This window comes from Cervus canadensis, chromosome 3 (assembly GCF_019320065.1).
Source record: "Cervus canadensis isolate Bull #8, Minnesota chromosome 3, ASM1932006v1, whole genome shotgun sequence".
NCBI classification, from domain to species: Eukaryota; Metazoa; Chordata; class Mammalia; order Artiodactyla; family Cervidae; genus Cervus; species Cervus canadensis.
The window spans coordinates 66,809,041-66,823,732 of NC_057388.1; the positions used below are offsets into that span (position 1 = coordinate 66,809,041).

General features: G+C 40.6%; 1 protein-coding gene and 1 long non-coding RNA gene across 3 annotated transcripts in view; one reads left to right on the top strand and one right to left on the bottom strand.

The window, feature by feature from the left end:
- Positions 1-14,692, bottom strand: part of LOC122438481 — a 171,939-nt gene that overhangs the window by 97,933 nt on the left and 59,314 nt on the right. The gene's annotated exons all lie outside the window — the stretch shown is intronic.
- Positions 6,657-10,297, top strand: NPVF (neuropeptide VF precursor). The gene is made up of 3 exons (XM_043463369.1): positions 6,657-6,811; positions 8,505-8,905; positions 10,246-10,297. Exons 1-3 carry the CDS (start codon positions 6,674-6,676, stop codon positions 10,295-10,297), a joined length of 591 nt encoding a protein of 196 aa, XP_043319304.1. The 5' UTR covers positions 6,657-6,673.

Sequence of the window (14,692 nt, forward strand, 5' to 3'; positions counted from 1 at the left end):
CCCCAATCAGAAAGTTAAAAAAAAAAAATTAACAAAACCACCCATTTATATGCATATTTCAATTCACCTCCTTTTCATTTTTTTCCATCAGAGATGAAAGAGCATCTAAGAGGGTCCATTTGAACAATAAGGCTAATTTTTATTGGTTACCCCTTTGTCCTTATATTCCTCTGTTTAAGATGAGAAATAGTGTTTTAAACACCTCCAAAACCCACATCAGTGTAGGTTTAAGCAACAGATTTCCTCCCCAGTGAAGGTGTGGCCAGGATAGTGGAAAAAGTTAGCCTAAGGATTAGGCTCAGTTCTTCCTAAGCTATCTCGTGCTTCCTTTTTATTAAAGCAAATGATTATTTGAAGAACACAGTCCACATTTTGGAGTAGAATCCTTCAAAACAAAGATAAAACAAACAAACCCAAGATATTGACGAAGCACACATCTTGTAAGAAACTAAATTCTTCTGCTCAGGTTGGAAAAACAAAATGGCCGATTACTTATTTTAAAAATATCAAAAGACAAGATTGGCCAAAAACAGAGGAAAAAAATCCCCATAAAAGTCTTGGTTTCCATTACCTATATTTGTACAAAAGCTATGTGTTGTTTTAAGCAAACATCTGGTCTTTGTCCCTCATGTAGAGAATTCTGAGTTTTCTTGACACTTTGGCAAGAGGTACCACAAACCCCTGCCAGGCTAGTAAAAATCACACATTTTTCCTGCAAGGGAAAAAATGTCAATAAAAATGAAACATTAAAAAACATAAAAGCTCGACTTGGAAAGCCTTGCTGTGGAGATTCTGCTTCCTAATCAGCCTTGCACAATTGCCTTAACTTCTTTTTTAAACAGTACCACACTATATCATTTGAAAGATCTAATACTAATACTTCAAGTTTATTCAATATATTGTTCTAAAAAATGTCCTTCAGATAAAGGGACCTTGCCATTTAATCACTTTCTAGAATAAATCATGTGAATTAACTTTTATAAATATTTAATGACTATTCTTATACTGTACAAATTGACTCTTTAAGTTATTTCAACCAGAATTGAATTTCAACTGCTTTTGCTACATAAAGGAATAATCTTCGTCTCACATTCACATTGGCACCTTCCAAGGCCCTGACATTGTAATCTGTCATAGTAAAAAGCACAGAAGTAAATACAACCCTGCTACCAAAATATGACAAGCTCATTATAACCAGCCACTCATAAATCTTGAAACAAAGGCACCACCACGTATTTAAAAAAATAATAATTTTATGTAATTTGCATAGGGATATTTTTGTTTGGAACCAAGGCAGGTATTTCTTTCTCTTTGCACACATAATACTGAAATAAATTATTCAGAAATACCACTACCTACCTTTAAAGAGGGCCAGAAATTGGTTAATAAATGGTTGCAAAATACTCTGTAAACATAAAATGCAAAATAAGACTATAATGGCCATCAATTCTTCTGCACAGCATAACAACTGGATTATGCTTAGAGAGAAAGGAAGGAATAAACTGGAAAAAGGCAAGTGTCTGGGAAGTAAATGGCTGGGTTGAGGGTAAGGAGAAGGGCTCTGTAATGAGGTTCCTCTGGATATTAAACTTCATCACCTCTTTGATAGATCTTGCCATGGCCTCAGAGAGACCTTCTATATAAAGATTTAAATAAAAACATACAGCCCATGGCACAAAAACAGCCTCTTACTTGAAATGTTTTACTTGGGGTTCAGCTAAACCAGAGCCTTACAAAGTCCTAAACCCAACTCAAGTTGGCTCAGTTCCTGATTGGCGGAAATGGTTTGTTAGCTGCCTACCAGAGGGGCTTCCCTGACGGCCCAGTTGTAAAGAATCTGCCTGAAATGCAGGAGACAGAAGTTTCAATCTCTGTGTCTGGAAGATCCCCTGGAGAAGCGAATGGCAACCTACCCCAGCACGTATGCATGAACTGCCTACCAGAGGTTAGGATGTAGTGGGTGTAGACAAATACTATGCAATCAGAATACTCTTTCCTGTGCTCAGCCAATGTGCTAAGAAGTCTCCCTAGTGAGAAACCCTGAAGCATCATCAGAAGTCCTCCTTGGGGCAGTGTAGTCCCTTTCCTACCCTTCCTGGTATTGGTGCCCATCAACGTGGCAGGATCCATCAGGATATATTTAACTTATCAAACTAAATGCTCCACTACAACAGAATAAACCTAAACTCATGTTCAACCTACCTAGGCCTGACTATCCATGTAAAGGTCTCAGTCTCCGAAAGTCTTCAATGTAAATCCTCAAAAAGACAAGGTGAAGATGCTATGATTTCAGAATAAGCACAAATTTAAGGTCTAAAAATGTGTAAGTCTCAGTAAAGAGAAAATTCTGGTTGGTGGCCAAAACTGGAATTACCAAGCAACTTCAGTTTTAACTCCTATTTCCAATACTAATGAAACATTTACTCATTCATTTAGAAATAAAATTTCCTGAGCATCTGTGAGATAAACAAAAGAAATACCCCTATGATCTGCACAAGCAAGGTCCTGCCCTCACACAATTGACAGAGGAGTGGAAGAGGAAACAAGGGAACAGGACGAGTCAATGAGAAGAGCCACGATGGAAGAACAAAAGCCATTAATTGGAGTGTGAGGTCAGAAGAGACTTCTTGTGACACAGGATGCCTCAGCTGGAACCCAAACAATCGGTGTAAGGAGAGAGGGAAGCGGGTGCATACCCCATACACAGGAAAACCACCGGCAGAGGCCTGGAAGCAAGAGAAAGCTCATCTCTTTGGAAGAACAGAAAGAAGTCTGTCATAAGACAGAGTTACTAGGAACTTAATGAGAGATAGTGCTGGAGAAATAAGCAGGAAACAGATCCTAAAAAGTGGACTTAGGGAGTCTGAGAGAATCCCTAGGGATTCCACTGAACGGTATTAAGGATAGGGAAACCACTTAAAGGTATTAAGGAAGATATCATAAATATATTGTATTTTATAAAAATTTTTCTGTGTATGGTGGAGCAAGAACTGGAGAGGATCAAGACAAAGGTCTAGACAAAAGAAAATGAACTGAGTTAAAAGCAACACAGATGGAGAGAAATGAACACATTTAAGAGCTATGTAGAAGTCAGAGGAGAACAGACTTGATTGGGTAGACCAGCATAGGGAGTAAGTATTCAGACAGCTTGGGTTCAAATCCTGGATATTCCACTTATAGGGAAAGTTACTTACTCTTTCTGCATCTTAGCTTCCCTTTCATAGAGGATGACCAACGATGGTACCTGCTTGTGGAGTTACTATGGAGGATAAACAAACTAATTCACAAAGTGCTGTACTTTAATAGATCAGTTCCTGGCATGTGACTAGTAAGTGGCCAAAGATATAGACCATTATTATTGAGTGCAATAGCTCAAAACTAGAAACAATGCAATTGTTCATTAACTATAGAATATGATGCAGAAGAAAAGAGGAGGAAGTAGCCAAGGGTCTCACAAAGGATTTTGACTTGGATAAATGGGTGGATGACTGTACCTGTTATCTATTTACTGTCTCTCAGCTCCTGGTCCACCCTCTGTTCCTTCACTGATAATGGAGATGGACCCAGTAAGCATTTCCCCTTGGCAGCTGGCACGGTGTTTTACCAGTGGAAGACACTCGAGAGATACTGCAGGAGGAAGGACTTCTTTTCCTGGTTCGGGTTTGCTTCTTTGAGGTCCTACACATGGACTGTGCCAGAAATCCGTGTAATAGACATCCATTAGCATTCACCGCTCCCCCCACCCCCCATCAAACTGCAGAAGCAGATTCTATGTAAGTCTCAGAAATGTCCCAGAAGTTGCCTTTCCAGCACTGGCCCATCTGTACCGCAGAAGAGCGTCTCTCACCTGTGATGGACAGCCGCTGGCCCACGGAGACCCAGCAGACACTTCTCCACCATCCACACCTTCTCCTGATACAGCCTGAATTTGTTTGTCCTCTCCTTGGATCTTCTCCCTTGGCCCTCATGTATTCCTTAACCCTTTAGAGTTCATCTCCTGGTACAATTAATAATTCCTTATGTGAACCATTTCCTATTCAGATGACTGTGTCCTTTCTGCCTTCTGATCGGACCCTGACCAATACAGTAACTATCAATGAAACGGCAAACAGGAGGAGAGACAGGTTATTGAACAGATTAATTCCATTTTGGACACACTGGACTTGAGATGCTTGTGGGAATCCCAACAGCACTGTCTGGTAGGAAGCTGAGTATTTGGGGTTTCCAAAGCTTAGGAGAAGTGTCCAGGATGAAGAGAGACGCTTAGAAGGGAGTCGCCTTAAGGTCTCTAAAATCTCAGTAAATGAAGCATGTGTGTGTAAATGTCACGTGTCGGAGAGACATTTTATTTTGTATGCTTGTGTGTCTCATTAAGAATCCCGAACTGTGCTATGTATATGGCAGCACATTTCATCAAAAGATTTATGGTCATTTTGTACTGCATATGTTAGACAATGTTGTTTTATATCTGTTAACATTTTCCAAGCTAACAGAAGAGGTAGTTGAAAAGAGCCAAACCCTATATTAACAAGATTAGAACTCTAATTACACTCCAAACTTGGAAGTTTAAAATCTGGTTGAGGCTAGTGGGTAATTAATCACATCAGCAACTCTGGATACTGACTTCAGCCAGAAAAATCAGTGGATGTGCCAAAACCCCAGAGAGCAGCACTGAAAACTGGTGAATTGCTCAAGGCTGAAACAACTACAGACAGGCATGTTTTGAAAGAGACCCAGGCTGGTTCATTCTGCCTTTTCCAGGGTCAGAGCTCAGCCGACACAACTTGTTCCTTGCTTCACCCATTGCTCAAAAGTTTGGAGCTACTGACCACAAAAAAAAAAAGTAAGTTCCATCAGCAGTTTACAAAGGAACAATTTGGAAGAGAAATGTATAAAATCCTCAGGGAAATTAAACCCAAATAATCCAATAACAGCATTACAAAATTAACATTAGACTATGAATTGAATTAATTGCCTCCTACTGTGGGGATACTTGGCTACCCACAGTCTGAAACAAATGAGACCAACGATGTCAACTGCCAAAAGAGAGACCAGAGGAAAGTATAATCTTGGGGTACCCAAGAGTTTTTCACACAATTGTTTTTCAACTTTCTGATTTATCCCGGTGCTCTGCCCATCTCATACCTCAGATTATGGTAGGTGAGCGAGAAAGCTAAGGGAATTTTTTTTTTTTTTTGATTGCACTGGTCTTCTCTGAAGAGTGGGGCTTCTCTTCATTATGTTGCACAGGCTTCTCATTGGGATGGCTTGTCTTGTCGAGGAATGTAGGCTCTAGGTGTGCAGGCTCAGTAGTTGCAGCACACCGTCTCAGTAGTTGTGGCACAAAGGCTTATTTGCCCCCTACTTCCCCTGCCTGCCCCCCACCCCCAGCATGTGGAATCCTCCCAGACCAGGGATTGAACCCATGTTCCCTGCATTGGCAGGCGGACTCCCATTCACTGTGCCACCAGGAAAGTCCCAAGATGGTACAATTCTTGACATAAAAGGTGCAGTTTTATGACTTGCTTTTTTGGGAATTCACCTCTAAGTGCCTATATCTAGAAGTAGCTGGATTGTTAGAAATAGATCACCCTAAGTTCTTTTTCTACTAAGAGGGCTGAATGGACAGGGGGGAACAGGTAATGATTTCTCTAGAATCTAGGCAGGAATATAGGCAGTCCAGTGATAAAAAAAAACCTTTAAGAATACCAGTCAGCTGTTCTGAAAGAGACTTGCATGGGCATTTCAGTAAATAAGCATTTATTTCTGTAAATTCTTTTCTTATGCCATGATGTCAGTGAGCCTGTGGCAGGGCAAGATTACCTAAACAATATAGGTCGGGGAACAACAAAATTAGCATGTGTGTAATTTACCAGTCCTCTGCCAGCATTCTTTAAGGGGTTTGAGGTGGAAGGTAGGATGTGGCATCATCACAGAAATAAAATCCTGGTGATTTACACAGTTTTGCCAAATAAGGCCCTCAGGGCAGATACAAAAGGCCTTGAACTGCCTCCAGCCTCTCCTGAGACAGCCACTTTGTCAAAATGCCTATTGCTTGGTATTATGCACACCCTTCAGTATACAGCTGACATTTACTCCTGAAGCTTTTTAATAACAAAGCAGCATTTTACAAAAAGTTAATTAATGGCATTTTATTTCAGTCTTATGTGATTTGGAATTCTTTTCACACTCTTAATTTTGTCTGACATTTTGAAAATACTATGCCTCACTCTTGTGTGTGAATAAAAAATTTTTTTTCAAACATAGCTAACATACATTGAACGCTTTTCCTTTCTCCCAAGAGTTGACGCAAACACCAAAGACAAAATACTTCTTTTCTGAGCTCAGAGAAATGAAGCATTCAGTTTGTTTGGAATCTTAATGACGATGGCCCCAAACTTATCTAATTAAATACTCCTTCATGATGAAGAAAATTATTTTCAAAGTTAATGAATTTGCAAGCAGAAATGTTGCTGTCTTCCTAGAACGAATTACCCACGTTCCTTACATACATATTTCAATTAAACACTAATTAATGCTGGTGCTTAAAACACGTGGGATTGATTTCCCAATGAAAGCAAACTTTGTTTTTAGACAGTATAAAAAGACCACAATTTCCTTTTGTATAGTCATCAGCCTGCACATATAAACTTAATTCTAGATTTCGGACAAAATGGAAATTATTTCATTAAAACGATTCGTTTTATTGATGTTAGCCACTTCAAGCTTGTTAACATCAAACATCTTCTGTACGGATGAATCAAGGATGCCCAATCTTTACAGCAAAAAGAATTATGACAAATATTCCGAGGTAAGTTTTTTTAACTCTGTCTAACAGGACTAGCATTCACCATTGAATATTTGTTCTGAGTCTAGTGCTTTTGTAAAGAATAAGGAAAAAGTTTCTGGTTTGTTTTTTGTCACACTTTAACCCATCCAGGGCAGTGTATTGATGTAACTTGTATTTTGTAGCAAAACTGCACATATCCTGGTCTCATGACCGTTTTAGTGCAGAGTATGATACTTAGCAAGGGTAAGGTGCATTAATAACTGTCAATTGGCTCAGAAGTGCTCAGTTGAAGCAAAGAATTGCAGAAATAAGTACTGGTTACATTTCAGCTTAACATTTAAATTATATTTCTATAGCTAAGAAAAATGTTTACCCCTAGATGGTGGAATTCCACTTGTTTTTATTTTCTTCTCTATGCCTTATGGAAATTCCCACATTTGCCAAAATAAGTAGGTATTATTTTCTACAATAAGAAAAGTTACTTTAAAATCTTCATATGGTGGAGAAGGAAATGGCAACCCACTCCAGTATTCTTGCCTGGGAAATCTCACGGACAGAGGAGCCTGGTGGGCTATAGTCCATGGGATCAAAAAGAGTCAGATATGACTGAGTGCTCACGCATGCACACATACACACACATACATGTATACACACACACACACACACACACACACACACACACAGCTTAGCTAGATCTAAACCGAAGTCCTACAGGCAACTCAAAGAACTTTGTGAGGATTCCCTTCCAAAAACACCACACCCACTTAAAGAAAAAAGAAAAAAAAAAAAAAAAAATCTTCATATGGACAAACTTGAATCACAAAACTAAATCTAATTAAATATTTGCTGTCTTTTAAATGGTTCCTTTAAAGTTGGTACGGTCATGCTGCAGTAACCCACAAACCAATCAGTGTTTTACTAATGTAATTCGTACTAATAAAATATAATCAGTTTCTTGAAACATGCTTTTAGGTAAAAAAGAAGTCTCTGCCAATTGTACCCCAGAACTTGGCTAGCATGCGCCCACCACTTTGACTTTTAAAGAGGAGGGAAACAAGAGACATGGAGAGGCAGTGGAAAGTGTCTCTAAAAGCAATATATAAAAACATATGAAATATTTTATAAACAAAATGAAGCAAAAACTGAAGGAGGGATAGTTAGGGAGCTTGGGACTGACATGTACACACTGCTATATCTAAACTGGATAACCAACAAGGACCAACCATATAGCATAGGGAACTCGGCTCTATATTATGTAACAATCTAAATGGGAAAAGAATTTGACAAAGAACAGATACATGCATATGTATAACTGAATCACTTTGCTCTACACCTGAAACTGTCACAACATTGTTAATCAACTATACTCCAATAGAAAATAAAAAGTTAAAAAAAAAAGAATAACTGCAGTAAAATAAACTTTCACTTCATTTCAATACTTCATTATGTTCCTGCTCCTCAAATACATTGCTGCATTCACTAGATATATTAATATTTTATAGTTGTCTTATAATAGTCCAGGGATGGAGAAACTAGATTGCTTTAAGAAGCTTAATATAAAGTATCTATTTAAAAAATTCTGTACATGAAAGCACAAACTTTGTTCACAGCTTTAACATTTCTACCAATTAAAGTCTGGATTTAACATAATTTAATAATTTAAACTATTGCTTACAACACTAATAAATTATTTAATGGTTATTTCTAATTATAGCCCAGAGGAGATCTAGGCTGGGAGAAAGAGAGAAGTCTTACGTTTGAAGAAGTAAAAGACTGGGGTCCAAAAAGTAAGATGAATACACCTGCAGTCAACAAAATGCCACCCTCTGCAGCCAACCTGCCACTGAGATTCGGGAGGAACATGGAAGAAGAAAGGAGCACGAGGGTGATGGCCCACCTGCCTCTGAGACTCGGCAAAAATAGAGAGGACAGCCTCTCCAGACGGGTTCCAAATCTGCCCCAAAGGTTTGGAAGAACGACAACAGCCAAAAGCATCACCAAGACCCTGAGTAATTTGCTCCAGCAGTCCATGCATTCATCATCTACCAATGGGCTACTTTACTCCATGACCTGCCACCCCCAAGAAATCCAGAATCCTGATCAAAAGAACCTAAGGTAAATACTCGAATGCCAATTAAATGCATATGCAGTTAGCAGAGCTAGTCCAGAAACTTTTAAAACACTTACATTTTTTCAAAAGAAGTTTCTAAGAGAGTTTTTGAGTTTCTTAGGACTTCCTTGGTAGTCCAGTGGTTAAGAATCCACCCTCCAATGCAGGGGATGAAGGTTCCATCCCATCTTCACTAAGATCCCACATGCCGCAGGGCAAGGAAGCCCATGCAGCGCAACTACTGAGCCTGCCCGCTCCAGATCCCGTGCTCCCCCTGCCTTGAGCTGCAACTAGAGAAAGCCTGCATGTTGCAATAAAGACCCAGCACAGCTAAAAGAATTTTTAAAAGAGAGAGAGAGAGAAAAAAAAGCTAAGTTTGTAAGAAGGAAAAGGCACAGGGAAATGAACACCTATAAATTGAGAGGGTTAGTTCCTACAGCTCAGATGGTAAAGAATCTGCCTGCATTGCAGGAAACCGGGCTTCAATCCCTGGGTCAGGAAGACCCCCAGGAGAAGGAAATGGCAAGCCACTCCAGTATTCTTGCCTGGAGAATCCCATGGACAGAGGCGCCTGACAGGCTACAGTCCATGAGGTCACAAAGAGTTGAACACGACAAAGTGACTAACATACACACACTGATGTTAAGTCATGAGTTAGCTCCCCCTAAACCACATATGGGTATCCCTCACATTTCTCTAGAGCCACACTCTAAGCAGTAACAGGCAATGATAGAATGAGGAATTCATGCCTATGAGGTATCGTCCAACATTTGACTTCTCTAACATGATAGCTCCCCATGAGGGAGTTGTCTGCAAGTACAAAGAACACTATTTCAAAACCCCAAATTTCAAATTCAGATCTTCTTCCTCAACTTTAAATCAAAATTTCCTTTTCCAGAATCTCATGTTAGAAATAATTCCTGTTATTGTAATCATACTTTGTATTAATATGTATTTACTGAATATCTACTAGTACAAATCCTAGCACAAGCTACTACAAGAAGTTCAAAAATTTAATAAGCTACCTACATATTATTTTCTAGTAGAGCAAATGTTAAAAAAATTTTTTTTATAAAAAATAGAACATGACTGTACTGGTAGAGTTTGGCAATGAATCAGATGTCGGGAGTGGGATGGCAATGAGGGAGAGAGATGAGTCCATGGTAAGTTTGTCATTCTAAGTGCCCATTACAAATTCAGGATCCCATCAATGTCTCACTCATTTCAAGTGCAGCACAGTTCAACTCATGTATAATTAGACAATTAGGATCATGGCCTGCATTTGTATGTTTTCACATGCTATTGTTGTGATGGATGAGAACATTTTGCACTGCTTACATTTTAGGAGACTGGGATTCCAGAAAATAGATGATGCAGAATTGAAACAAGAAAAATAAGAAATCTGGAGCCTGTCCCTAAAGACGACTTAAAGCTGTAGCCTGTAATCTGCAAAGAAATCTATGGTGAAGACAAAGAATGAAGTCACTGCTCTCTTGTAATAAATTATCATTCACAACAATTTTTCCTTCTTAGTAAAGCTAATATCTTGAAAGTTAAAAAATGTAAAAAATACTGTAATGTAAAGATGAAATAATTTTGTCTAAATAAAAAGAGCATTGCATACACTTAAGAAGCCTTTGGTAATGGGGAGAAGAGAAGAGAGAGAGAGAGGCTGACTTAAGCCACACCACCATCTTATGAATACAGTTATCCTTAAGGAAAAATTTAAACAGAGGAGCAGCCTGGCAAATTTTACAATGAATATTAAATAGTTTAACAGAATAACATGTTTGACAATTAAATGAACATGAATAATAAACCATTTACCAATATTTTTATACACCTACTTTTTCATTGTATTAGCTGTTAGTAAATACATGATAGATTGAAAATCTTTTTAAAAGACAGATAAAAAAAAAGCAATTATTACACACCTCTTTAAGTATCTTTTCTATCCATAACTGAAAATTTGCCTTCTGGTATATTTTTTTCCTCCTCATTTACTATTTCAAGTTTTTGATTTGTAGACAAAACCTAATTACTCTTAAAACTAACAATTTATGAACACAATATACCACCACCCGGATGTATAGTGATTCAACTTTAGTCATAGAATGAGAAGTCCTTAATCAGATTTATTAAGCAATCTTAATTCCTTAAGGTACAAACCAGGAGTGGCAGTAACTGTCTCCTATCCTGCCCCCAGCTGGGCTGTGTTGAATCCCTTTTCCCTGCTGGGCAGAGATCTCTTAATAATACCCCAGACACACTCTTCAACTTCCTCGTCACTGCTTGATATTAAAAAATTCAGTCAACTCCAGCTGAAGATGGCCGACTCATAGCCAAATCAAAGTCTCCCCTCCCCCGTGGCTGGGGGCTGGGGGCTGGGGGCTGGAAGGACGTGAAGCCGGAAAGAGGCAAGGCTGCTCCTTCTCTCTTCCTCTTTTCCTCCCCTTTCTCACCCCTGAGGTAGGGTGGTGGGAGGGAAAAATGGTAGGCCTCTGGAAAACAGACTTCTCTTCCAATTTCTCCAAGTTGGGTGAGTGAGGGAGGGGGATGGGTATTTTTGATTGGGGGTGGAGAATCGAAAGCCCCTGTCTGGTCTTCTTGTTATAATGTTACTTTTTCTACTTTTTGAGTACTTTGGGAGGCACTCAGGTAATGTCACACTGCCCAGGTCAGTGACCTAAGACACCTGGATGCCTTCTGATCTCTTCCAGTCATCCTCATCTCATCTGTACTCTGACTGCCAGAAAGAAAGACTCAAGGCAGCTACCTTCTCAGTGTTCACTTGATTTACACAAAAGGCAGAGGTCCTCGTCATGCCAAGGCAGGACTTAAGCTGCTCCTGGGATGCCCCGCCACTGCCCCCGTTTGTCTCCAAGCCCCTCTGCCCCACTTAGGAGGGGCAGAGGCAGGCCAGCAAGCCTAGTGCCTACACACGCTACCTACCAGAAATGCGTGGCCAGTACCCGCTTCATGACTCCCACTCTGTCTGACTTTCTAGGAACCTCTCTTGTTTGGTTTCAGGGTGAGGGACAGCTGCAGCAGCCCTCCCAAGCAACTTCTCGCCCACCGCCAGGGGACGGGGGAGGGGGAGATGGGGATGGGGCAAGACAGGGGCTGATGAGACTCTGCCATCTCTTCGTAAACCCTGAAGGGGCGTCTGGCCCCCACCATTCATGACTTGCATTATGAAAGTATTCAGCATCTCTGGACTTCCAGATTTTGTCCCAACTGCACATCCTGAGCAAAGTGAAAGTAGGAAACATCCTGCTGCACTAATAAATAAACAAACAGAAAGCCACTCGGTCCCTTGATACTACATGACACAAGAAAATTTCCTGTCCTAGAACATGGGTTCTTTACCTAAACCCTTGAAATTTATGGAAAAATCAATATTAGGTGAATAACCAGCTGTCAGCTGCCTCCGAACCCACAGAGCTTACTCTGTTTCAGCCCCTCAGTACCTACTTCATCAGCTTCTACAAGAAATCCATTCACATAAGGAAGTCTGCAACCTCTCTGAGGACTTGTGAGATCTTGAGGAAGAGGTCACACTGCAAGTGATTTCACTGAGAAAAGTCTTGACTAGACAGGCCTCTTGTCCCAAGTCTCTCTTTAACTGGACCCCTAGCAGGGTCTCCCCCTCTTCTGACCTCTGACATTCACCAGGGGAGCTTTATGGCCATGTGACCCCCGCAGGTACACAGGGCCCCACATTTGGTTAAACGCTTTATTGTCACTGTCCTGACATTCTCAATACGTTTGAACAAGGAGTTCTGCATTTTTTGTTTTGCAGTGGGCCCTGCAAACTGTGTAGCCTGTCCTGCTCCTCCTATTTCAGCCCTGTTGGCACCTCTGCCTTTTCTCACAATGCCCAATGCCTCCCTGTTTTGTTTTGTCTGATGTTTGTTTATTTGACTGTGCCAGTCTTAGTTGAGACATGCAGGAACTTTAGTTGTGGTATGTAGGATCTAGTTCCCCCCTGCATTGGGAATGCAGAGTCTTAGCCACTGGACCATCAGGGATGTCCCTTCCCCTCTTTACTTATGAGAACAGCTTTTGTTTTCTGGGCTTCCCTGGTAGCTCAGGCGGTAAAGAACTTGCCTTCAATGCAGAAGACCCCAGTTCGATTCCTGAGTCAGGAAGATCTGATTGAGAAAGGATAGGCTACCCACTCCGGTATTCTTCGGCTTCCCTGGTGGCTCAGCTGGTAAAGAATCCACCTGCAATGTGGGAGGCCTAGGTTCAATCTCTGGTTTGGGAAGATACCTTGGAGAAGGGAAAGGCTACCCACTCCAATATTTTGACCTGGAGAATTCCATGGACTATACAGTATCACAAAGAGTCGGATATGACTGAATGGCTTTCACTTTCATTTTTGTTTCCTACATGAAACTCAAGGACCAGCTTATCACACAACCCTGAGAGGTCTGTCTACACCCCACAGTAGGTAAAAAATATATAACTGCATGACTCATGAAACGTCAAAATGCAAATTTTTTTGTGTGACCCACCACCGCCTTTAAAATATAAAGGATGGGGCTCAGGCTGTGCAGAAATCTTTCACTGGCCCTGGATAAAATCTCGGGCAGATGAACTTCACTGTTGCTCTGAAGTGGTTCTTTGGCCTAAGTCAAAAATGCACAGTCTCAATTCCATTGTAATCAACATTTCAATCTACAGTCATTCATTCATGTTCAACTCTTCCCATGTGAGATCTGAGCTGGGTGACAGGAATGAGATTGACTTCTGCTTTCTTTTCCAGCCTCAATTGCTTCCTCACTCTCTGGCTTTGTTGGACTCTTCAGGGATGGAAGAGAATTTGAGAAGAGAGGCAAGGGATATAGGACAGCTCTTGCCAGGGTGAATGGATCCACTCCCAGGACCCAGAGGATGGCCCCATACACCATGGCTGGACTCAGCCCTCACCGTGGGACACGGGCACCCGCTCCATTCATGCCCTTTTCTCTTCCAGGGGTCCTCTTTAGTACGGCTCAAAGCAACTTCTACAAATCTCTCTTTCCTGCAGCTCATCTCTGGTTACCCACAGCTCACTCTCCACACTGGCTGTGATCCCAACACACCTCTTCTATCTCGCTGCCCCCAGACTCTTCAGCTGTGGGGTCTGGAGTTGAGCACCAATTTTTCATTTCTCTCAACCACATGGAGCACATTTCCTCATCATATGGAAGCCTCTCCCTGATGAAGAGTAATGGGCTCAGTAATCCCTAGCACATGAGCATCAGTAGGGGGCATTCACAGCAGGGTAACAATGCTCTCCCAAGAAATCTCTTCACAAATTCAGATCTTATCCTTTCATGGTCTCCAAGTGGGTGAGAAAATTGAGGACTTAGTAGAACCACTTAACAACCACTTCCTTCATAAAGTCTGCACATAGTGATCTGGCTTTGTAATTTTCCAGTCTATCAGATGTTGGCATTTTGATTAAAACTTCACTTTTGCAACAAAGATGGAGTTCTACTTGTAAGGTATGCTCACAGCTGTTAAAAATGACATTGTCTGCATCATTACATATATATGTGCATTTTTCGGGGGAGAGACTTCAGAGTTCTTGGGTAAATTCTCAATAGACCTTGTGATTCCATAAAGTTTAAGATTTACTGCCACAGAAGATTTTTATTTCTAGAATTATTTTAAATTAATATCTAAGTCAGTTTATTAAGGATTATTATTATCTGATTGGTTACTTAAGCACTGAGAACATAACACCCAAACAATCAGAATCACTCAAGTGGTTTAGCCTGATCTTCCTCCAAATATTGGCT

What these genes read in the sequence shown, in the direction of transcription:
- NPVF (XM_043463369.1), top strand. Translation starts at nt 6,674, where the DNA reads ATGGAAATTATTTCATTAAAACGATTCGTTTTATTGATGTTAGCCACT. An exon ending in ATTATGACAAATATTCCGAG is followed by an intron (nt 6,812 to 8,504) that starts GTAAGTTTTTTT and finishes TTCTAATTATAG; the next exon opens with CCCAGAGGAGATCTAGGCTG. An exon ending in CCTGATCAAAAGAACCTAAG is followed by an intron (nt 8,906 to 10,245) that starts GTAAATACTCGA and finishes CTTACATTTTAG; the next exon opens with GAGACTGGGATTCCAGAAAA.